Here is a 26,337-nt window from a genome sequence, read left to right as displayed (position 1 = left end):
TGTTATTTATAGTAAGAAAATAATTTGAATTAGAGATCAGATAGAAATAAATAAGTAACTATTTTTTTTTAACTTTTTAAAATCAACATTTAATATAGTTAATTTTTTTAACAAAATCAAATAAACAAGTGAGCAATACTAAGTAAAAAAAAATATAATATTGTTTCAAAATAAACATTTTCCATAATTATAAAAGCTTTCAAAACTGATAAATTAGTTTCTAGTGATAAAAATTAGGTTAAAAATGTTGTTTAAACACTAACTTAATATTTTTATTTATTTTAATAAATATTAATGTCACTATTAATGATACATCCAAGCCAATATATCATTGCATCATCTTCCAATAACCACTTATTTTCTTTACATAAAATAGCCATATAAGTAAAAATAATAATTAAGCACATCTTGTTTCCATCTTTCTCTTTGTGCTTCGTCTGTCTTCTTTACCCTATGGATTAATGACTTCTATAACTTTGCATTCAAAAAACCCGAGAACAAAACAAAAACATGTAAATCGTTACGAATTTGAAACACACAAAAAAACGTGGCTAGATTTATTGTGTAGTGTCTTATGATAAAGAAATTGAGAAACTTTCTCGTTTGAGAGTAGAGAAAACAGAGTGAGGGAAATTGGAGAAGAGAGCACATTGGACAAAGAGTCACTCGTTTCAATTTAACCAAGGGATCAAACTTCATGCATTTGATGACGACAACTATTTTCCTCTGGATTAATCCAACATATGCATTTTATGTCAAACTATTAATAATAAAAAAACAAATTAGTTGAAGATTAGTAAAAAAAAGGAAAAGAAATAAATGATTTTCCATCATTCCGAACACCTTTTGTGTATTCTGGAATTTGAGGTTTCACCTTTTGCTTTAGAATTTTATGTTTCCAAATACACACTTACGGTGTTGCAATGCAGTGAGTTTTGAGTTCTCCTATTATTGTCATAGTCGTGAGTCGATTTCAAACCCTATATACAAAAACGCAATGCACATAAAGAAGATGGAATAATTAGAACAAAACCAGAAAAAATAGAAAAAAAATGAGAGTACATATTTATAGAAAACATAAAAGAGGAAAATTGAGAATGAAAGCGTATCTCCAAGAGAGAAGGATTTGAGAGAAAGGAGTGAGGGACTTGCTTGAGATACACTAATATTGTAAGTGATAAGTTTAATAAGTGAAAAGTTTTTTATAGTAAGAAAAGTGTGAAGTTGATAAGAAAGTTACGTTTGATTTTTATAGAATAAAATTCAAAAATAAAAATAAATATAAAAAAAATGAAATGACAAAAGAAATGTCAAGAATGTCTAAAGATAACAATAAAATAACAAAAAAACCTCTTATTATATGTATATATCAAAAAAGTGGTTACAATGAGAAATATAAATATAAATAATATGTTAATAACAAAAACAAATTAATATATTTTAAATGATTACTAAAATAATGTGTATTGTTTATCCTTCAAAACGACTAGTTATTAACATCGATATCCATACCACAGTTTTTTGTTTATCTCCCTCTAGTTTACAAACTCAGATGACGGCAAAAATACAGTGATGCATGGTTGTAACACCATGCATGCTGAGTAAAAGTGCAGTTGTACAAACAAAACTACAGTTCTACAAGCGCTTGTATCAGAAGTAGAGTTTTGTACAAGGCTACTTATGCTATGTACAAAAATCTACTACTTGTGACACACATGGAGAATTTATCATGCAGCAGCCATGATGGCTTGCTAAATCCCTTTTCTATGATTCTCTGTTTTTCCTTCGTGTGTAGACAAACTTATACAGGACATCATTCCTGTCAACTTGTTTATCAAAAGAGCACACAGTACTGGTTGTTCCATTGTGATTTTGATGATCCGGTTCCTCCACCTATGAACCAATGACATTAACAGTCCTAAAAGAAACAGAAAACGATCTTAAAAAACAATGAGATAACAAAGGAGAAGAAAAATACCATTCTAAATGGGTCAATAGCTCCTATAACATGGTGATCATTATTGCTTGCACAAGTACTAGAAAAAATATCATATATGTTAGTATAACAGATTATACCCCAAATAGATCACACAATTAATACAGGATAAATTATAAAACAGACAAAGCAAATCTTATAAAGAAACAACTTTGAGAGCATCTTAAGTTCCTAATGTCAATAATATTATTAAAAAATACTAATGGGCGAAAGTATAAAGGTTAGACACTTGGTGTCAATTAATCTTGTCTCATACCCATATATACCATACACACATACATGTCGCTATAATTTTGTTCTCTAATGATTGAATTTGGATTCTCTGCTCAAGAGAAGTATGACTCACTCTTTGTCAATATCTTCTCCTTGGTGTACTTCACATACTGGACTAGACTTACTGTGGTTAACACAGCAACGTTCATACTCTGCAAAAGGAAACATCAATGTTGTAGTCCTTTCAGTGTGATTCAAATTGGTTTACTTCTCTACTTTATAAAAACATGAAATATTACATACCTATTAACGGAACTGAATCTGAAGATGCAATATTCATCAACAACTTTTGGCACATAACGGTACCCTCAAAATCTAGGAAAGTATAGCCCAGAAACTGAGATCTCTCATGAATAGTCATCTTTGCGAAGCCAAAAGAGTTGGTCCATGTTTCTAGCACACTAGGTACAGCCGGCAAAACCAGCCTCTCAACATCTAATTTCATGAGCTTCTGAAGAAAGTAAAGTACAAGTTAAAGAAACTGTAAGTAGAACTATATCTTAAAGGATAAAAAAAATCATGATCTTATCTAGTCTCACCACTTACAAACTCTAGTTTAGAACTGAATAAACACCATTTCAAAAACCATAATCAATCACTATAAACAGATCATAAGCATTGTATCTAGGGGTGTGCAAACTAACCTGTTTCAACTGAACCGATTTTAATTGAACCAAACAGAATGTAAAAAAAAAATTAACTAGACAGTCTAATTCGACCGAACAGTTTTTTTTATAAAATAGGTTTGGTATTCTCTTATAATCTAAGCTTTTTTTCCCTATACAGAACAACACAATATCGTTCTCCCTAATTCTTTTTCTTCACTCTTCAATGGCGAAGACTCTTTTAAACGCAAGTCTCAATGATTCCTAATCTGACACTGTTTCTTACTATTTTTTCTGCTAAAAACTGTTATATTATGCGTAGATATGCAGAGACTAGGAAACACAGGTTGCTCTAATTTGAAATCAAAGAAAAGTATAAGTGTCTAATTGCACCATTCCAAAGATGTTACACTAAGTTTTTACAATTTTCTATATGCGTGAGATGACCTCAATTATTGAGGTCAAGACTTACAACAGTTCACACTAAAGCCTACTTCAATTCACTAAAACAAATTTGAATTGAAGGAATCTCTACCCATATAGCAAAATAGAGTTATGCACGAATTTAGTTTTTCGTATTTAATACTGAAGTCATGTATCACTCATACATGACTTTAATTTTGCAATTTGTTAACCAAAGTCATTCTACCATGACACAATCTGAAGTCGTCTTACAATCGTACAACTTCTTTCAAATAAATTCGTGCCAACAATGCACAATAAACCAGCAAAATTGCACCACTTATGTGCAAACACCACCAAGAGGGTATATATGGGAACTCTACCACTGTATAAAAAATTACAATAATTACTTATAACTTTTCATAAGCTACTACGATATCAATACATTATTTATTTTATTCATTATACTATTTGCAATATCTTTTTTTTATTTTGACATTAAATTTGTAGATATTAATATATGATAGTTCTTTTATATTACAGTTTTATTAACATACTGAAGGTAGGTATCTACTTAATATTATCATATTTTACTTTAATTTAAATTAGAATTAGAATGAAATTATATTTTAAAATATAGTCTAATATGAATATTAGAATATATAATATAAAAATATAATAATCTAATATTATAATTAAAACGACTTACATATGTATGTATATTTTGTTAGTATATATTTATATTAATACTTAGTTTTTCAGCCCCTAGCTAATTTTCATATTACAATTATGTTTGTAGATAGCGTTGTGAAACATAGCTTAAATGTATTGCATATTATTAAAGGGGAGAATATAAATGAAAAATGATACTTAATTTTTTCCATATTTTAAAAGGGATCATATGAAACAAATTTATTAATCCAATTCCATATCAGGCATAAACAGTAATTAATCACCAAATTATAGTATACTTTTAATGGTTTTCAAACATACACCTAAACTTAAAGGGATGATTTACTTAATAAAAAAAGCGAATGATTGCTAATGGCTGCTCTGATATGAAATATACTTAATTGAAAAGTTATAAAAACTAACCCATACATGGATTGGTTTCAAGTGAATGACTATACTAATCATTATGAGAAAAAATAAATTCCACTAGTTTAGGTGTACGGAAAATGTTTAGCCAAAAGGATTGGCTAAATCTCTTGGCCCTTGTCGCATTAGGGTCAATGAAGAGTTCGAGTTACCTTTTAATTGGGACAAACTAAAGAGGTGTTCGTGTTTCACACTTACGGAAGGAGTGTCCAACAAATGCATAGGTATACTATAACAGTTATTCCGGAAAAAAGAGCTTCTATAACTAAGGTAAAAGACAATAAAAAAAAGGGTATGTGTGTTTTATGGATTACCTTTTCAAGCTCATTTACTAAAATGCGACACATTCCATGTCGACGATACTGTAATCTGGTACCAACAAGAGGTATTTCAGCTACCTTCTTCCCATGGACCCTAAAAAGTTGACATAACAAATGAAATATGACCATAACAAGACAAGGCATAAAAAACAACTCAAATAGAACATGCACTTATGCAATAAAAAAAACTAGTGAAAGACCTATACTTACCTAACAGTTGCCACACTAACCAGTTCTTCATTTTTGTCAAGTAGCACAGTGTAGAAACCCTGGAAATTTATTCGATTAAGCTCTGACCTGCCAAGTTCCAAATCATAGATGTCAGGTATCGACAAAGAGATGTAACAATAATGTAGCACATTTTTTAGAGGAAGATAGCATTATCATGGACAGAGTAAATAGAGTAGATGTAAACACATCCATTAGTAAATATCATCGATGTATATAACACAAATGCAACAAGCAATATAGAACATAATGACCATGTCTTGAAGGATAACAATTTCTGACCTTCTGCTGAATATAACATCTTCCACGAGATCTCTGCAAGTCAAGGATTCCTTTAGGGGCTCAAAACATTCATGCATCAACGAAAGAGCAACATTGAGTTTGCAGTAACTTTCTGCCAATAAGTCACTTGCAATATTACCAAAATCACAACTGTTAGGGTTGATAAACTTCACCAATGTCCATGTTAGATTGTTAGCCACTGGAACTGGCTCTCCTAATAATTTATGAAGACCCTCATATATCTGCGAAAAATAGACACCCTATTGTTCAGGTAGAGTCAAAACCAGTGCCCTAAAGAGACTCTCAATGAAGACACATAAATTAATGGTCATGGAGGCTCCCATTTTTCATCAAATCACAACAAACAAAAAGTTTGAAGGTAAACCACAAATAAGAAGCAATTTTTCATGCATTATAGCTAATTTTTTCGAAAATGGGGGAGAAATAATAAACCAGTTGGAGTGGATTTAATCTACCTTTTCACAGTCTTTTCCACAGAACCAGTTTCCATTATATCTTGATGTATCTGCAGCTCCCTTTTTAAGGCACCTAACATGATCTACACAAGTTTAACAAAAGCTAAGACCACATTTACATATGCAGACAAATACACTCCAAAGATATTCAGGCATGGATATAAAATGAAAGTAAAAAAAGGGTGTAGCTGACATACATTTATGTTCACACTGTATGCAAGAAAGGAAGTGTTCAACCTCATCTCCATCAATTTTCCTTTGGCAACAAATCCCGCAACAACATGATGGACAAAACCAGTCACCTTCAGGGATATCCTATACAAAAAAAAATACAAGCCGGAGTAAAAAACTAGATATAATATCGAAGCACCAAATTGATGTCCTGTAATAAGTTAAAACAAGATAGCACTAAATATAGCATGATTGAAAAGGAAAATGGTTGATGTACCTCCAAACCAAGACACGTCTTATGGAATGAGGATGGACATTTATCACATAAAATAAGTTCACCACCAAAGTGACAAACTGAACAAATGTAATCATTCTCGGCTAGAGACAAATCACTTAATGATTTTCCAATAGCTTCCCTTGTCTTTTGACTTTGCATCATTTGTATCTGGCAGTCCAAGAGTGACTTCCCATCATCCAAAAAGATACTAGCAGAGGGTCTGCAGGTACTACTGCCACTAACATGTTTTTCGAATCCAGCAAAGCTGTATATTTTAAGACAACAGTTACACTTGATTCCATTACGGTTTATTTTCCCCTCACCCAAAGTTCGGACTTTACGGTGCCTGCCTTTTGTATTATAATAAACCTTAGACCTTGGTAAGATGATGTTGCTGTCTATCAAATAAGATGGAATATTTAGAGGCTTATGATGTAAATGAGCAGGGTCAGACACCTTTTGCACTCTCTTATCTGATCTTAGCACCTGTAGAGGCAATCCATTGCTTTGGTACTTGGGTGTGTTGGCCTTCAAATCCCTCTTGTTTTTCTTCTTTTGATTTGTAATAGATTTACTACTAGAAGCATCTTCATCCGTCTCCTGCCATTCAAGGTTCCAATTAGGAATACTTTCTTCAATACAATATTTGCATGCTCCATGGAGTGTTGGGAATCTCCGATTTTGTGGAGACACGTATATTATTCCCCTTTTCTTATTAAATACAGGTGGATAGTCAAAAACCCACCCCTCTGCTAACAGATGCTTCTTTGCCTTTAGTATCCATCTTTTTTTCTCAGCCCGGCTCTTATTGGATATATACATGCGATAATACTGCACAACAGCCCGGGGACAATACTCAGGCACATCTTCACCTTCATCTTCAACTGGAGTAGAGGACACAACGGGAGAAAAGATATCTAGATTCTGAATATTTTCAGCTGGAGGAAAGATTTCTAGATTTTGAACATTTTCAGCTGGAGGAACGATTTCTAGGCTCTGAATATTTTCAGCTGGAGGAACGATTTCTGGACTCTGAATATTTTCAGCTGGAGGAACGATTTCTAGATTCTGAACATTTTCAGCTGGAGGAAAGTTTTCTAGACTCTGAATATTTTCAGCTCGAGGAACAATTTCTAGACTCTGAATGTTTTCAGCTCGAGGAACGATTTCTAGATTCTGAGTATTTTCAGCTGGAGGAACGATTTCTAGATTCTGAATATTTTCAGCTGGAGGAAAGATTTCTGGATTCTGAAGATTTTCAGCTGGAGGAAAGATATCTAGATTCTGAATATCTTCAGCTAGATTAGAAGGCACGTCTGAAGGATGACAATTAACTGTAGGATGCATTATACTCCGAACATTTTGGAGATGCAAGGACTTCATGTCAGGGTCCTGTTTCATAGCTTCACAAACTTCAATGAGTGAAAGGTAATACCTTCGACCGTGCGTATAAGGGGCAATATACTTGTAACGTTGAACATTTAATCTATTTGACCACACAATTTTCCATCCAAGACATACAAGATGCTTTTGTAACTTGTCCATCCAAAATGCCCTGACTTTACGTTTGGAAGCAAGCGGATATTCCCTAACAGCATCAGGGCATAATTCAACCCCAGACAACTTCACAGGTTTCCAAATAGTGGATCTATTTTCTCTACTTTCTTCTTCAAAAGGACTATCACCAGAGGGGCTAATTTCATCTTGAAAGTCAGGTAAGGTCTCTTGAATAATGGGCGGGACAATTTCTTTCTGCACAACAATTTCCTTATCATGCCAGATCATGCTCAAGTCAACATTGGGCATAGCTTCAGCAAATTCCTGCTCTGGTGTTTCATTTAATAAACTCCTAGGAAGGTTTAAGACAGAGATAATTTCCTTTACCGTTAGAGATAAGTAGTGATTAACTACCTCCTTTATCAACTCGGTCCACAAGTACTTCAAATTACATGTCCACTCTCTAATCACCTCAAATTCCTTTTTTATGCGTATATCATACCAAATCTGCTTGGCCGAAACTGTGACAAACAAGTTGCTCTTCTGCTCCTCAACCAAATCAAGAAACACCCAGTTCTCTCGTCGGGTCCACTCCTCGGTAATTTCATCCCAGTCCTGAGTAATCCGTAAGTGGTGAATTTCAACCTGCATTTCATCACCCAAATCAGGGAAAAACACACTCCTCTTGTCCATTCCTTCACAGTGGTCAAATATAACTCCTTCCCACCAAGCTTCCTCATAGTTCACATCAACACACAAACCAAATGCAAGGTCCCCCCTATCAAACTCAACAAAAGGAGGCAATGGCCTAATGAACCCGCGTGCATAGCAGTTTGCACATTCAATATCACCATCCAAAGCTTTTGAAACTGTCACCACCTCCTCAAGATAATACGCCTCCTTGTCATCCAAAATATTGTTATATCTGACACGCCGTTGCAAATCCTCACATAGGATAACTGTCCCAGGGTGCCACGATCCTTGAAACCCAATGTCCATGCTCCTCACCTGCAAAATTCCTAAACTCAATTTTAAAAAATAGAAAGTAAAAATCCCAAATGAAAATGGAGTTTATTATCACCAAAACTCAACATTTTAAAAAATAAATCACTGATGAAAAAATGCCACACTTTTATTTATTTATTATTCTTACTCTAAATCTTGATCAAAATTCTCATTCTTGAGGATATATTTTCATTTGTTCTGGTGGATATCCATGGCAATAGTTTTATAGTGGCATGAGGTGCAATTGGGGTCACTTCCTTATACATTGGTTGGGGTCTAGAAGGTCATATTATGTGTGCCCTGCTTTTGAATTGAACTACAATAATTAGAATTGAATATGTGCTGACAAGTATGGATGCAAAACTAAAGGTTACCTACTAGACAAATCTCAAACAGATATAATAGAAAATAAATTATTTGTCAAAAGAACACAAGTGCCTTCATGTTTGGTTGTCGTTAATCATCTAAAAAACATTGTCAGCTTTAAGAACTAAATTGTCAATCACTACACTACAAAGAAAAAAAATGAGAAAAACTCATAATTAAACATTTGAAAATAGCTAAGTAAAATCACCAGAATAAATACTAACAAAGTATCACAAAGTTAAGTGTTCATATAGATTGTCGTAATTTTCCAGTTTTTCATAATTAATCCCTTTAAAATTATTCTTTTAAAAAGTTTTATAAATTAAAAAAAAAAACTCTATCAATCTCACGTTTCCAGTAGGCAGCCAAACTAGAGCTTTCTTTAGACAAAATTCTAAATGTACCAAGTATCTACTGTGAAATTTTCTCAAACTGTTGAGAGAAAACCAAATCATTATAGTTTTCTTCTCTTCTTCCATCGCAGCATCTGCCTCGGGCACAGCCTGATCATCCTCACCTCCAAAACCAAATTCGTTTACACCTTTCTTGATCACTGGATAAATCCACCTTTGGTACAAGTATATGAGAAACGAGAAAGAATTAATGAACGAGCGTGGTGTTTGTTGGTGTCTGCGAAGGAAGCTAGAGAAGATTGAACTAAAAAACATACCAAAAAACTATTACATACCATCATCCTATTTACTCCATAATGCCTATTATCATTATTCATGGTTCCATCACACCTCTCTTCTAAACCTTTCTTCCTCACTCTCACTCCACCTCACTCGCTCACAATCTATAAATCCTATCACCCTCCTTCCTTTCCCTCACCTTTCTCTCATTATCACCACAAAGCACTACCTCCAGAAGCCGCTTGAGTTCCACTTCTTCAGTCACGAACCACTCATCCTTCAACCCACTCTCCAAAAACTCTAAATAGCGGCGGGTTTAGAACATTCAAAACTCAAAAATTGATTGGAGAAGAGCACCTACAATAATGTATATACGTTTTGTCCAAACAAATTGAAACTTCGCATGCAGGGTGTAAAAAAGGGAATTGAATAAGAAAAACAACAATATACCATGTATACAAAAGTGTCCAAACAATTAAGTATCCGTTCATGAAAAGAAACCAAAGGCAAGAATGATCAAAACCAAAAATAGAAAAAAATGCAAATAGAGAAAACCAATAAAACCAACAATTCCTCAGAAATCCCAATAGCGAAAACAAATTACCTCCACTTTTGTATCCACTCCAAGCTTTCTTGGAATCTGTCGTTTGCGTTTTCTGCTCCCATTATTTTCAAGATCCACCATTACCATCAGAGCAAGAGTTCAGCCACCAAAACGTTCTATTTTTTTTTTTGTGAGAGAGTGCAAAAGTTTTGTCTCTCTCACATTCCGCCACTACAGAAAGAGTGAACTAAAACAAGAAAATGAAAGAGGGTTTTGAAAAAAAAAATGTGAGCGAGACAGAATTTGCAAAATTTAAACCAACGAGGTTTTAGGAAAATCGGCGACCTTTGAGGAAAACCCACAACGTTCAGACTTGGGGCCCAAGCAATCCACATGAAACACAACACTATTAATAATGTTCACTATTTTGTTATTTCAATCGCTACATAAATATTTTTTTTATAACCTATGAGAATATATAAAGATATTCTCCCTCAAACTGGTAACCATTTTTGTATACAAGTTTATTCTGATTTTCTTTTATAAATATGTCATATTTTATTATTTTGTTTTTAAAACAGTTCCAAATTTATTTTTTCTTATTTTTTTCTAATTCTTCAATCGTCCTTACGTGTATTATGTTTTTTTAGATAAGGCTTTTATTTTTATTATCATTACATTTTGAGAGACACTAAACAATCTTGAATTTGTTAAATAGCCATCTAGCACAAACACTAACACGAATATTACAAACACTAACACGAATATTGATACACGGACAAAAATACGTATAATTTCTAAAATGTAGGATACGGAGGACACATATCTATATATTGTATAATTATGAATTATATAAATTAAAAATAAAGATATTTTTTTAGAATAAAAAAATATTTTTCATGACTTGTTCAAAATGATTTATTTCTTATTTTTATAATCATAATAAAAATTCATACAATAAATTTGAGTTTTAGAAAATTAATATATATTTTTTTTAAATTATGTTAAAATCAAAAACATGAATTTTCACTATAAATCACTCATAAATGTTTTATTTCTAAACACAGTTAAAAAAACTAAAAATTAGGAAAATGACCGCAAATAAAATATATTTTAAGAATGATACTATTTGGAAGATTATAGTTTTTTTTCAACTTAATTGTGATTACGGTTTAATTGTGAATACAATTTAAAATACATAATGATAACATAAAATTAACACTCAAGTTTAAATCCAACACAAAATTAACACTCAAAAGTTGTTTAAAACTGTGGATGTAACTTTAAAAAGCAATTAATACCCGATAGGCACTAAAGAAAAAAATTAGACTTTGAAAGAATAATAACATCGGAAATATTATTTGAACCTTCAAAAAGTATTAGACACTATTGAAATTATAAGATAATTTGTTCGATATAATTCGGTGTGTTTTTTTTAAGAAATCTTAAATATTTAATTTCTCTGCAAATACTTAACTTTATATTTATAGTATATTTCAATTAAGATTTCATTTTGATAATAAAATTTTCATTTAAAAACTATATCAGGTTTAAGGGTGCATATAAGATTTTAAGGCGAATATTTAATTATGATTGAAAACTATAAAAGAAAGTAAAATAAATATTGAAAATTGAATCAATTCCAAAAGGGAAATATTTTAATACCATTTTAAATAGTCATAAATCAATTAAAATTGAACTTTTTGATGAATTTTATATTTTTTCCGTTTCTTAATTAATTAGTTTAGTTCAAATTTTATTTTAATTTTTTAATAAAACCAAAATTAAACTATTTATTAATTAAACTATAATATTATATATTTAGAGTTAGTTAACAGCTAAAAAATATATTTATTAACATTTAGTTTTTATATTTAATTGTACTGTATCTATAATTTTGAAAACATGGTATTAATATTACTCCAAATATATGAAAATATGAGAGTTCTAAAACATAGAGAAGTGCATGAAGAATTTCTCCAAAAGAAGAGTGAACTAAACTTATGAGTCAAAACAATAAAGCTTGGGAGTAATTTAAACTTGTACTTGCATAAACACGTTTAAAAAAAATCTGTGATATATTTAAAGTCAAGATGATAGAAATCCTTAACAAATCAATCTGTCCCTAATTTTAACTTAGTTAATAACATATTTATATAATTTCCAAATAAATATTATATACTAGCTGAAACTTGTGATTGTTGTTTTTCTTTTTAACATTTTAAACAAATAATAATGAAACTTTAAAATATCAAAGTGAATCAGTATAACAATCACTATCTACCAAAAGAACTTTGGACGATTTAGTATTCCGTTTGTATCGATCGATACAGTCAAAATCATTAAGCTCAAATAAAAGGTTAGCAAGTTAAAAGAAAAAACAGTGATTAAACATTATATAATGTATTCTTAAATATGAATCAATCTGATTCAATAATAGTGAACCCATGATAATCATATAAATAGTCGCAAGTTTCAAAAAAGAAGGTACATCATCACGCATTAATCACACCTAACATTAAATACGAAGATCTTACTCAAACATCAGAGTGTCTTTTGTAAAATAGAGTGTTTGCAAAGAAGTACTATAAAGAAGAAAAAATATAAAGAAGAAAAAAGATAACAATTCAAGTGAAAAGAGTTGCTTAATGAAATAAAAAAAGGAAAAAAAAAATAACTAACCGAAAAAGAATATAATAGTTTTATCAATTTTGATCCGTACTACTAGAACACGATGAAATATCAAAATAAAATATAATTAGTAAAAAATATATATAAAAAAAACCGTTATAAAACCATTACAGGAAGAATCTCATTTTATATATATATATATATATATATATATATATATATATATATATATATATATATATAACCTTATCCTATGTTTTTCATATACCTAATAAAAAAAAGTGAAACACCCGATTCACTGGTGCCTCTCCTACTAAGGACGATAAACAATTATTTCAGGAGAAACTTTAGGCTTTTGGGTTGTTTTTAATTAATGGTGATATGTTTGTTTTTAACGTATAATTTAATTTCCATAAATTACTGAAACAAAAACTTCATAATTCTAATTAAAAAAACACAAGTAAGGAACTAGGTTCAATTGGAAATACAATAACACGTGGGATTGCGAAAATCAACTTTTTTTATATAAATAAATTAATTAATATTTTAATTACAAAAATTTAATGTTGGTGAAAGAAGATAAACTGATTGTTTGTTTGATTCCGTGAAAGTGTGAAACATTAAGTGAATTTTCTCTTACTCTACATCTCTTCTTCTTTCTCTTGGAACATTACGAAATTAAGGATCCTTCAATGGAAAAATGCATTGTCCAGTAAAAAACTCCTTTAATAATAAAAGCAATAAAGCAATGTACAAATAATCATTATTGTTATTGCTATGTTGATTTTCTTTACATCATAGACTCCTAAAAGTATTGATTTTTTTCGACGGTGTAACTCTTGCTCCATCTGAAGACAAATTGTGATTGTCCATTTTCAATAACATCAACGACCATCACTCGAATTACCCCAATTAGAAGTTTCTTTTCCCTGACACCTCCAGTTAAAAAACATAGTAAGCAAACCCAATTAGAATTTGTGTTTATCTTCGTATAAAAACGAATGTGGGCCGGCTCGCAAACCCGCCGCTGCCCAAATGTGAGGCGGGCCGCCCCACATCCTTACTCCATTCCTACTCCTTTTTGGCTGCTTCTTCCTGCACCTCCATACCTTCTTGTGTCACTTTCATAAATTTTTCGTATTCCAAAAATATCCTTTTTAATATTTTGGATTACATAATCCAGAAGTCTTTTTCTAGATTCAGAATTAGCTTATGGATTATGTAATCCAGAAGTCTTTTGTGATTAGCTTATGGATTACATAATTCGGAAGTCCTTTCTATACATAAGATTAGCTTCTGAATTATGTAATCCAGAAGACTTTTTTTTTCAAATGAGTTATTAGCTTCCGGATTACATAATCCGAAAGTCTTTTATAAATATGAAATTAACTTTCGGATTATGTAATCCAGAATGTATCCGGATTATATAATCCATAGACTTATTATTTCAAATTCAAGGGATGGAAAAAAAAGGATAAAATGATATTTTATTTAATATGGGGTGGCACAAGAAGGTATGGAGGTGTAGGAAGAAAGAGTCATCCTTTTTATGCACAGTACACTTTTTTTGTGGTATTTTTTGTAGGCAACTTCTTCCTCCACCATATCAATTTCAGCATGCACCCAATCAGTTTTAGAAGATGACAAAAATACCCCTTCTAAATGACGAAAAATAACCTTACACAAAAATGGGAAAAATTATTTTTGAAACTTTTATCTGAAATATTTTGGATTTCAATTTTCGGAACATATTTTTAAATTCTGAAATTTTTTATCCAGAATGTATTTTTAGTTTTGTGTTCAGAATTTTTTTTCCAGCATGTATTTTTTTATTTCTCAATTATAATTATTATTTTGGATTTTTTAATTTGGAATAAGGGATTAGGGTTTAGGAGAAAAAATTTGGAATAAGAGTAGTTTTGAAAATTTAAAAAATTGATATGGTGGTGGAGGTTAAAATTGATATGGTACAAGAGGGTAGTTTTGGAAATTTAAAAATTTGATATGGTAGAGGTTAAAATTGATATGGTGCAGGAAGAATTTGCCTTTTTTGTATTCATTGCCACAGAACCCATTTGTTCTGTGTTACCGTTCAAGACTCACGTTCTCTCGCTCAGAAATCCTAATCGCGTCTTGTGGTGATTTATCGTCGATTGTAAGTTGCTGATTTTGATTTTCATATTGTATTGATTTTCTCATTGTGATTTTGGTTCTCTTCCTCCCCACCAATTTTCATACCTAATAATATTCTCCATTTGTATTTAGTGTACTATGTGAAAGTCCTGTTGTTGTTTGAATTGATGCTTTTTATCATTCTTATATGTTTGGGTTGATGCTCGCTGCACCTAGTGTTCAAGGAATAAACAAAAGCAATTAATCGCCTAAAGCTCAAATAAATCTAGGGCTCTCACTCTAATTTGCATTACCTTGATAATACTTGAACTGGGTTTTTAAAAGGGTGTGAGGTTTAGGTTTACGATTTTTTGGATGCCTGTGCTTATTTCAAGTAATGTTCCCTACAATTTCTCCATAATTTCTCAATCTATGTCTCTGCCTGTTGTTGTTAATTTTAGTGTTTTGATGTGGGGCTTACTTCATCTAATCTACTTATGCTGTGTGTGATTGTGGAAAAAGGTTTGTCTTAAACCCTTTTGCAATAAAAAGTGGATGAAGCTAGATTCTGTGTTGCCTACATAAAGATTACTGATTTGATTTTATTCGTTGTGGACTAAAGACCAAGTGATCTGGGGTCTTGAAACAATGGTTCTTGTCCCCTATCTATAAGATATCGTGAATTTAGTTGCCTTGCCCCGTCACGAAATGAAGAAAGGAAGGATTCAAATATGTAGTAAAGTTGGAAATTAATTTCACGGATTAAACTAGTGAGCCTTTTTAGCCTACGCATTAGACATTTCAAATTCAATCCAAATAAAGAGCTAGTAAATGCTTTTTAGGATTTACCCTCTGCCTCTGTGTGAGTTATATGGTGTAAACTGGGTAAGTTAACTATTTTATTGTCGAGGCAAAGCATCGCTAGGACTGCAACATTAGTCATTACTAGTCATTTCCCTTCTCATTTCCTATGGTATTATGACATTTGACCAAGTAGGATAGGGCAAAGCAAAGGTCTGGATCCTATAATGAAGATGATACAGGTGTTGCAATTGATTGGCGGGCATTTTGATAAGAAATAACATCATTCAATACTTGCAGTCTCATTTTATTATGCAGCGTGACATCAACTGGAAATTTGAAGGTTCTGATTGGGGTTCAGCCAAGTTGTATCTAATGTGAGGAAAGGACTAATTGTTCCTGTGGTTAAAATAATTTTCTCTTCCTCGTACATTTTGCTTATTTACTAAGGAATAATAGTGTTATTAAGCCCAATCAGAATATTTTGTGGTATAACATGTTTTGCTAGAATTGACATTTTACTGATATGGGAACTGGAGTTTGCCATGAGTTATTGAAAGAATTCAGATAGCATAACTCCCTGAGTACGGTATGAAAACGGAAGAATAGTGTTGAAAAGGAAATAAAATATCAGAAAAGGTATCCTTCTCTGTCACCCAAATCTACCGAGATGATTGTGTCTTCCCCTATTTTTCTCTCCCTTCTATCCTTCCTATCCTCGCCACTCAAGCAAGATTGTTATAACCAAATTCCCTCTCCTGTCGCATACTCATATTTCCCACACGGTCTAGCATATGGGTGCCTAACATACTGATTTACATCATATTTTGTTCAACTTTCAAACGGAGATTGTATACACTACTTACTGGTTATGTACATATGTTCAGTGTCTAGCAGGTTACTGAAAACATGGCCAAACATCATCCCGATTTGATTATGTGTCGAAAGCAGCCAGGGATTGCCATTGGAAGACTGTGTGAGAAATGTGATGGCAAGTGTGTGATCTGTGACTCTTATGTGCGTCCTTGTACACTTGTCCGAGTTTGTGATGAATGCAACTATGGGTCGTTTCAGGGTCGATGTGTCATATGCGGAGGAGTAGGAATATCCGATGCCTACTACTGCAAGGAATGCACGCAACAGGAGAAAGATAGAGATGGTTGCCCCAAAATTGTTAATTTGGGGAGTGCCAAAACCGATTTATTTTATGAACGCAAAAAGTATGGTTTTAAGAAAAGATGATGAGGGTAGATTACTGAGACGCTTGTATCTCTTTAAACTTTTTTTACGTGTTTTGTTCGGATATAAGAGCCTTAGAATGAGACCTTGACTTTGTAAACTTTTATATGTTAAAATGATTGTTTAGATTGCTGCTGAAAAAGAATTAGACATTATGGAAGCATCATCAACTTCTCAAATGAAATGACCTTTATATTAGTTGCTAATCAAAACAAATGACCTGATGAAGTGTCTACTACTGATTCTTTTCCGGAATCCTAGCTTGTGGGTTATTTGCTTGTTCCTTCATTGAGGAGTTGATTTGGCTCTGAAGTATGGTTATCTCCTCTTTCTGTTATGTAGTTTCTTTTCCTAGCATGATATTATTGTGTTTTTCCTTTGGTTTGGCACCTGGTGTGGGTTATTGGGGGTTAAGTAGGTTTTTTCATATACATATTTTTGGGACCTTTTCAATTTCCAGGCCTCACCGATTTTCTAAGCAAAACAATGTGATACTTTGGTGAATAAAAAGAGACGGCCAAAATCTTATGAAAAACTTGAGAAAAAGTTAACTAGTAACATTCATGTTTATACAAGTAATATTGACAGTTACATACTTTTTTAATTATTATATATATTTTTTTGTTTTCTAGAGAATGAGATGTATAATTTATGTATATGAATTTTACTTTTTATCATTTCGATAATTTTCTGTTTATTTATGCCAGTTACAAAAATAAAAATATAACTTTGTATGAAAATATATATTCAGTACATGAAAGCATATTTAAAATAATATTTTAAAATTATATAAATTTAAATATCGTATTTTTAAAAGATTGTTTTTTTCATTCACTTCTCATCTTCAATTAATTTAGATGTTTGAAAGTAGATCATCTACTAATTCATAAAATCATTTTCAAAGTTGAACGATTTGTACAAAGATAATAAACACTTGTTTCTATGTTTGAAAGTTTGAAAGCAGATAATTTACTAATTCATAAATAGTTTCCAAATAAAAAATTATGAATTTTTCTTTTAATTCAAACATCTATTTTTTTTAAAATTAAACCCAACGTTTTACTATCTCAGTTAACATTAAAAGAATAATTTCTGAAGAGGAATGCACCTTACGTGTGTTGGAATAGCCGTTGACCATAGCTATTATATTCCCACATTTCGTAATTGATGAATCTAACACAGTTTTCATTTTGAAGAGTCAACTTCCTCTTCCAATACCCTTCTAACACGTCTTCCAAACAACACTTTCATTATAATCCTCTCTCTATAAATACATAAACAAAGCCTTCCACACCCTTAGTTGACCTAACACAAAGCTACAAAAAATGGCATTTGGAACTCCCTCTCCTCTCTCCTTCTGCTTCTTCTTCTTCTTCTTGTTAACTTTCTTCACTCTATGTTCTTCCACAGCTAGAAACCCTACTTTCTTCTCAAGTGAGTTTCTCTTTCATTTCATCTTATTTGTTTGTATCTCCATTCAATTTGTTTGGTAACTAGAAACTATATATGTGCCAACATTCTATTGATTAAAATGAGACTTTGATATAAAGTTTATGATCATATTTTATTTTGGTGGTTGATTATTTAGTTTGAGGAACTAAAAGTTGTTGGCACAAAGGTCTAGCTTATGGCTGTCCCTTTTCTTTGCCTTCAACCATTTTAATCAGTTTTCTCTCTCTCTTTTCCCTAAACAATTCACACAATACAACAATATGTAGAATATATAGAAATTCTTTGCATGAAATGTAGTTAGTATTTGGAATAAAAGTTCCCAAACCACACTTACATAATTTGCTATCTATATAACAGTTAATTTACATTTTTTTAATAAATTTGGAATGTTTTTACACTACAACTTGATGTCTAAATAGTATTATATGTGAACTTCTTACATCTTTTTATCAAGTCCAATAGACTCTAAAATAGTTAAATTTTTTATATTGGTTATCTATAGACGGAATAAATTATTATTATTATAGAAATTGATATAAAAGAATACCAATATATTTTGAAGGAAGTGCAAGAAACCCTTATAATTAGGGATAAAATTTGAAAAAAGTAAGACTTATTTAAGAGACAAATTATAGAAATAAGTTTTATAGTACAAGTTATATAAATGAATTTTATAGTGCAAGTTATATACATTACCCAACTCTAGATATGTATAAAAATATGAATTTTAGGGTAATTATATATTAATTAAGATCACACTATAAATTTTTTATATTATTATATTTTATTCCAAAAAAAATTTAATATTGATTGTAAGGATCAATTTAGTTCCTTTTCAATTTTTTTTCCATACACTGTTAGTGTGCTGGCAAGAAAACCGTCTTATGTGATATTTAAAAAAATTGTTATAGGCTGTAAAAAAATTGTTTTAAAAGTATACCTTATATGATAATTTACAATAGTAAAGTTCTTTTATATTATCAAAGTGACATATATATAAAATCTTTAATCAGTTAATGTTACAATCATAACATCTTGCTTAGTTTTAATGTTGTTTTTTTTAGAAAGATAAACACATTGTAAGTAGAGTTTATATATGTTCTTCATATGTTTTTAATGTAAAATACTGTGGTGGTTGGGATTATTAGATGAAGATGAAGCTTGGAGCATGGTTGGGAGGTCATTGAAGACAGTAAACCTTGAAGATTATGGTGAACCAACTGCAAATTCAGGGCACGATCCATGGAAGGGTTGTAATTGGGGAAATCATGTAGGGCCAGAAGGAAGAACTGGCTGCAATTAATTTACACCTTTTTACTGCAACTGTAATACTATAAATTATTTCACTTAATGTTGTAGATGAAATATTTGTTTTTTCTTCCTAATGCAGCCACTGAATATTTAAATTCTTTATATTATAAAGGAAGAGTAAAATTACTCTAGAAATGGGAAGAAAAATCAAGTTTCATACATCCTATAACTAACTTTCATTCATTAGAAAAATTAGAGCATCCAAAAAAACATCCCATTATTCTTAAAAGAGAACAACATAGACTAAAGTTAGTTACACTTCATGGTATATTTGCTGCAAATCATATTTATGAGGGAATTTTATTAGTTTGATTTAAGCATAAGGTAGACTTTTAAGATGATATTAAGTTTATTTAGAGTTTATCATAGTGAAAAGTTTGTTAGATCTATCCTATTATTGAGCTGCTATTAGACCATTCATCAGTATATAGTTTCATACACAAGTTGATTAGTCTCAGTATAAGAATGTTAAAAATCACACATTAACTAAAGATAAATGTGAATGCGAATCTTATCTTATAAGTTAATTTTTTAAATTTAACTTGAACTTATAATACACTTGATAAGTGTACACTTAATAAGTGACTCTGTCAAATAAAAGAAGCCTTAAATCAGATTTAATACTTAGACTTTCTTTGTCAACTCATTCACCATTTAAAAAAATTGTTAGAATTTAACTCTCATTGTGTACATAAGAATTTTAGTGTAGATAATCCTTATTATCATGAGAAATCAAGTTTGTGAATAAGAAGAGGGGTAAATCCAAACTTCAACTGAAAAATAAACATGGCCACATGTATGGAACTTTCTTAGACTTATTTCATTTTCTGCCCCAAATATAAATCTTGTGATGCACCTCTACTAAGCTTATATCTGTATACATTCTCACACACATAAAATCCAGTGAAAACCATTTTAGGTTGAAACCAAACAAACATACAAGCTAGGATCATTCATTCATGGCTTGGTTAAGAAACCTATCCACAAGCCATTCCACCATGGTGAAAGCATCCTCATCATCACCAACTTTAACACCCAAAACCACAAACCCATTTTCTGGGTGTTTCTTCCTACCCCTACATTCTTCGAATTGTTCTAATTATCCTTGAGAGTGACACTTTTGGGTGATTATGAAATAGGGATGTTCCATAAGTAAAAAGTGTTTCAAGAATAAGAAATTCAAAAGACAAAAAACCATTATAGAACATATTTGTTTTGACTTCCATAATGGTAAATCCAGAATGGATAAAATATGTTATGATAATATTCTAAAAAAAATAATTTGAAAATCATTTTTAAAAGGGAAAAAAATAGTTTTTTTTAGAAATGATGGTGTAGGAAGAAACACCCATGCCATTGTTTGTGTTTCACCTTATAGGTAAATTCTTTCTCCACCCTCATGGTTAGGAAAAAATTGAGCCAACAAACACTCGCTAAAATATACTCAAAATGACTCTAATACCATATTAGAAAGTGGACTTTAAGCCTAACTCAATCCCATAAAACCGGGTCATGAGGTGCGATTTGCATCCACTTATATACAATGAATTGTTCTCATCTAGTCGATGTGGGATCTCTAACAAGAAGAGTCCAACCGAGACTAACTACCATTATATTTATTCACATTGTATAACAAATCTTACAGTTGATTAAAACATTCACCAAATATTATTTAGATAAGTGCATATCTTGATAATCATGCACCAGTTTACAATTTGAAAATGTTACTTTTACAACTGCACATTGAAAGACACCAGTTTACAACTATGATTTGGTCAATGTAATTTCAAAATTGTTCCAACAAAAAATTATTTATCTTTTCAGTTATAATGTATTGTAAACATATCAATTTGAGCTCATCGCTCTCTATATTTATTATTGTTCTTCCCTAATCAAATAGCTTGAAGAAGGATAACTTTGAAGTTTTCTGACTTCCTAGCCAATGTTGCATATGGACCCCAATGGCATCCAAATACATGCTACTCCTTCCATGCAAACCGACCACCTTACCCTCTGTTTTGGTTGAAGTGAAATATTTCCCTACTTCATCACCAAATGGACCATACTGTCCTCGACTGGTATGGAATGTGAGTGACTTTATGATTGTAGGTTGTTCATTAGCAGTGATTGAACCATAATAGCCAGATATGCAAGTCACAACCTCATTTGGGTACTCCAGTTTGATCTAAAACCACAATAATAGGTGTGAGTTAGACTAAGAAAGCTAAGTCTAGTTAATTTTGGTGCTAGCAATCATGCATGATCCAACAAAACGAATGCTAGTATAAAACAGAAGGAATGTGGTTAGACATCAGTTTAATATCTAGCACTCTCATGTAAAACTATTTATACAGAAATCATGATAGATATGATTTATAAGATAGTTTTTCAAAAGTTAATGAAATTACTAAGCAATTTACTCTTGAACGAAGTGGGAAAATAAGCATCAATTCATAATCATACCCGATGCATGGTATTTCCTCCATTACCACCATGCTTAACAGACCACACAGATTGCTTATATCTATCATACTCAATTTGAATTGAACAAATTCCTTCAGGTGCTTTTTTCAAATAAATCTGCTTAATCCCAGAAAAGACTCCATCATCCCAAGGTCTACCTCCATCCCCACCCCATGGACCTGGTCCACATGGAGCTGGTTCTTTAATCACACAACGAGAAACCTGTGATGTGAAATAGAGAGCAAAAGTGAATAGAATATCCTCTTCACTTCAATATGCAGGCTAAAATATTCATTTAGCCCCTATAGTTGTTTTCATTTTAAAGTTTGGTACCTACACAAAAAATTAAGTTTGGTCCATGCCATTAACATAGAGACTATTTTCACTGCCGCAAAAAATTGTCAGTGCTAAATCTTAAAAAGGGGACAAGTATAATTGGTGCTACAAATGGTGTTCAACGAATACCTGTTCAATTGGTGCTGATTTGGCAACAACTGGCAATTGAGAATTGTCTGTTTCAGTAATAGTTGGTTCTCTTGAGATATATTCCATGGAAGGAGGTGTTGCCACTGGCACTATTACTTTTCCTTCTATTGCATGCACACCAAGAGAATCTAGAAATAAGCCACTTCTACCATGAAAACCAACAACCTTTCCTTCTCTCAGATTTGTTGTGAAACGAGTTCCGTGAGCATCTCCAAATGGACCATATAACTTTTTGGTGGTGTGAAAAGTCAGTGACCTTATAACAGCAGGCCCCATGTACATCAGAGATCCACAGGTGCCAGATACATGTGTTAGGACTTCATATGGAAAATCAAAGATTATCTGCAACATGATGCACAACAAATGGTAAAAAAATAAAAATATCAATTTCATTGCTTAGTTTATCAGGTAAAAGTAGACTACAAAGGTTTTTTTAACTTAGTTTACCTTTTCATGTTTGAAACCTCCTGTTCCTCCATGTTTGTATCCCCATACAGCTTCCCCTTCAAGATCATACAAAACTCTAATCCATACAATTCCAACATTTCGAGACAAGTCAATTTGTCTAACTCCTGTGTACGATCCATCATCAAATACATATCCACCAGTACCACCCCATGGCCCGTATGTCACTTCTCCTTCAACCATTGATGATGCCCTATCCACAAAGACTACCTGAAGTGAATATAGATTCTTAGTTTCCTTTTATGCAAATGATGACTATATTTGAATCAATAAACTAGGGTGGAATGATACTAGGTTTCAGTGTTTGCATTGTTTAAAACAGGAATGGAGCAAAAATTGATGGAATGCATTTCATACCATTCCATCTAATACTTCTATTTTCTCACCCTCCAACTGGGAATGTATTGGATGGATTCATGAATCATTATGTTTTTCTCTGTTCTATAATAAAATTCTCAAACAATGAAAGAACAAAATTCTGAAGCAGTTCTTCAATCACAATTAGAGTTTCATCTTGATAATACGTATAATAATAAAGGTTTGTATCAAAAGCCAAAAAATAATACTGTGGTAGAACTATTATTTTGATTAGAGGATGGTACTGCATTCTATTCCCGTGAGTGCCAATTGCACACTCTCTACTATTGGTTACTATGCAATCATGACTGAGATTCATTATGCATGGCTAAAGTTGAGAAGAAAATTAAGCAACATTTCAAAGAGAGAATACTCATTAAGACTATTTATCTTGATTACCTTTTCTTTTGGTTCAATATAGTCTGGTTCTTTGAAGTTAGAAATCTTCACGGTTGGAGTTTTTCCAAAATCATCTTTCTGTTTTAAGGCAAGAACAATATCATAGCCTTGGCCAACACTTCCCTGTATTACATTATAACTACCATTCTCAGGAGTGTTAGTCATGTAGCTATGTGAATAAGACAAAGCTTTGGAAGGGCTTGGTTGCTGAGAGGACTTGAGATTGACTCCAATGGCATCAACGTGCCAACCATACCTGCCATGGAACCCAACAATCTTGCCACCAGTCATTGGCAACGAAAAATATGTCCCTTGTTCAACTCCAAATGGTCCATAGATTTTTCTGTTACTCTCAAAACTCAGTGACCGAATATAGATTGGTCCCGATTGAGTTAAGCTACCAAAGTATCCATCAATTGATGTTAGGAACTCGTCTGGGTAATCAAGCTTGATCTGGAACACAACCACAGTATTTAATCAATATGCTGTATGAGTTTCCTAAAGCACAAACACTTCATGATTGTAAACACAATGTTTAGTAAATGTTAGACTTATATATACACTTTGAATACAAAATTCATGTTTTACAATTTTTTACTTCTATCTTATAAAACACTTATACTAACTCATGGAGCAAAATTCAATTAATTAGAAAAACTGTAACATAGTATTTTGTTTACAGTAACTTCTATTTGTTTGGAAAACATAAACAACTCTTTCTTTTTATTTAAGATTTGTGCCTTAAGTTAATTTGATCATTTGTATTATCCCAATGTTATATCAATTCTATGTAAAGTTTCTTAAGATTTTAGAAAATAGTTTGCGACTGCGATTTCAGCTGCAATGTTTAAGGTTTTCGGACTCTCTGACTTCAATTACAGTCACATCAGTAGTATTTGTTCATAACAATACTATAACATCAAGGATTACAATGAAATTTCAATTGTAACATCAATTCAAAACCTTAATTTCTAGGATAAAATTAGCATACTTGAACGATGTTACAATTTAAAACCTTAATTTCTAGGTTACAAGTAACATACTTCTAATTTCAATATGAACAACTAAGGTCATGGAAAATTTACCTTGTCAATTTTATAGCCTCCACTTCCTCCATACTTGAGTGACCAGATAGATCTTTCATTCTTGTCATATTCAATCTGGATGGAGTCAATTCCTTCCCCATGACTTATCACCAATTGCCTAACTGTTGAATACACACCATCATCCCAAAGGTATCCTCCCCTGCCTCCCCATGGTCCAACTGATACAGGTTTCTCCTCAAAACTCTGCACTCAAAACATCATTCAATTCTAAGGTGTTAGAAAAAGTAAGGCAAAAAAAGAAGTTGAAGAACACAAAATGAGTTAATTCATGAATAACAAAATCTGCTTAAAGCATGCAGTACCATCTTCTTGTGCTTGTGAGAAGAGAGACAAATAGAGAAGTTGGAGTGTATTTATGCAAGCAAAAGGGTGTATTTAAGGAGTGCTTAAGAGCAGTTTATGGAAAGAAAATGGTGCCTTTAGGGAGTGCATAAGAGAAGCTTATGGAAAGAAAAAGGTGCATTTATGCTTGACAGGTGACTATGTAGAAGCAGCTAATTGGAATCCACCATGGAGGGGAAGAGTTGAATGGCAAGGGAATCAGGTTCTCCATAGAAACCAGTCTCATGCTTCCAGATATTGACAGTTTCTTCTTATTCATTTGTGACAGTCACATTCACAAAACAGTGTTTTCCCATAACCTTATTCTCCATTTTCACAACAAAATTCTATGTCAAATTCATGGAACTTTCAACGTTATATTAAAGTTCATATTTGGAATATTTATACAGGTGCCGTCCATATACTAAGTAACTAATAAATATAAATGATGGAATTAGAAATTTATATTATAATTTTTATAAATTTTAAATAAAATAATACTATAATTAAGTTAGAAAACAAACAATAAATTTTATTTTTATTACAAGGAACCTTGGTGATTTGAGTTTAATACATATCATATGTGAGTTTTTATTGAAGTATTATCTAGTTGAGAGTTTGTTAGAAATGTTCACTTATTCTCACGTATTTTTAAGAGGTATTCTATCAATAAGATTAATTACTGCATGTAAAGTATTGTTAGTTTTATAATTTATTGACTTACAGTTTTATCTTTAAAAAATATTTTAAAAAGTAAAAAAAGACATATATAAATTGTTCTTATCATTTACTTTTAAAAAATGTAAAACTATTAACTATATTGAAACACCAATCATTTAACTTATTCCACTAAACGAAAATAATACACAATAAAAGAGTATATTTATACCAACCAAAACCATACTCATCCTTTAAACAAAAATAATACATAATAAAAGAGTATATTTAGACCAACCAAAACCATACTTATCTTTAAGTGTGTTATGTAGGTGAGTTGCTTGAAATATTCTCAAAAAGTTTTA

General features: G+C 31.6%; 2 protein-coding genes, 1 long non-coding RNA gene and 1 other non-coding gene across 4 annotated transcripts; 2 read left to right on the top strand and 2 right to left on the bottom strand.

Annotated features, from left to right (window-relative positions):
- Positions 1-1,492: 1,492 nt before the first annotated feature.
- Positions 1,493-10,420, bottom strand: LOC137833485 (uncharacterized). The gene is made up of 11 exons (XR_016521318.1): positions 10,233-10,420; positions 6,129-8,633; positions 5,878-5,995; positions 5,681-5,763; positions 5,205-5,446; positions 4,905-4,991; positions 4,689-4,788; positions 2,513-2,720; positions 2,343-2,421; positions 1,979-2,036; positions 1,493-1,893 (listed from the first exon to the last, which is right to left on the bottom strand). It is a non-coding gene; the product is annotated as an uncharacterized LOC137833485 (transcript).
- Positions 10,421-14,816: 4,396 nt separating this feature from the next.
- Positions 14,817-17,097, top strand: LOC137831480 (PHF5-like protein). Its single transcript, XM_068639168.2, has 2 exons — positions 14,817-14,958; positions 16,604-17,097. The coding sequence occupies exon 2, from the start codon at positions 16,626-16,628 to the stop codon at positions 16,956-16,958; it is 333 nt and encodes a 110-aa protein (XP_068495269.1). The 5' UTR covers positions 14,817-14,958; positions 16,604-16,625; the 3' UTR covers positions 16,959-17,097.
- Positions 17,098-18,253: 1,156 nt separating this feature from the next.
- On the top strand, positions 18,254-19,875 carry LOC137833086 (uncharacterized). Its single transcript, XR_011084677.2, has 2 exons — positions 18,254-18,389; positions 19,556-19,875. It is a non-coding gene; the product is annotated as an uncharacterized LOC137833086 (long non-coding RNA).
- Positions 19,876-21,363: 1,488 nt separating this feature from the next.
- On the bottom strand, positions 21,364-25,609 carry LOC137831479 (jacalin-related lectin 3). Its single transcript, XM_068639167.2, has 7 exons — positions 25,297-25,609; positions 24,974-25,177; positions 23,889-24,341; positions 23,115-23,342; positions 22,647-23,009; positions 22,182-22,403; positions 21,364-21,903 (listed from the first exon to the last, which is right to left on the bottom strand). Exons 1-7 carry the CDS (start codon positions 25,297-25,299, stop codon positions 21,607-21,609), a joined length of 1,770 nt encoding a protein of 589 aa, XP_068495268.2. The 5' UTR covers positions 25,300-25,609; the 3' UTR covers positions 21,364-21,606.
- Between the last annotated feature and the right edge of the window lie 728 nt (positions 25,610-26,337).

The sequence above is a fragment of the Phaseolus vulgaris genome, chromosome 6 (assembly GCF_051622355.1).
Source record: "Phaseolus vulgaris cultivar YP4 chromosome 6, ASM5162235v1, whole genome shotgun sequence".
NCBI classification, from domain to species: Eukaryota; Viridiplantae; Streptophyta; class Magnoliopsida; order Fabales; family Fabaceae; genus Phaseolus; species Phaseolus vulgaris.
Note: the sequence above shows the minus strand (reverse complement) of the source record. Positions and strands in the feature narration are given on the sequence as shown.

Coding starts and splice junctions, on each gene's coding strand:
- LOC137831479 (XM_068639167.2), bottom strand. Junction 24,342..24,973: donor GAGGCTATAAAATTGACAAG/GTAAATTTTCCA, acceptor GTTGTGTTCCAG/ATCAAGCTTGATTACCCAGA. Junction 23,010..23,114: donor GAGGTTTCAAACATGAAAAG/GTAAACTAAGTT, acceptor ATCATGTTGCAG/ATAATCTTTGATTTTCCATA.
- LOC137831480 (XM_068639168.2), top strand. CDS start 16,626: ATGGCCAAACATCATCCCGATTTGATTATGTGTCGAAAGCAGCCAGGG.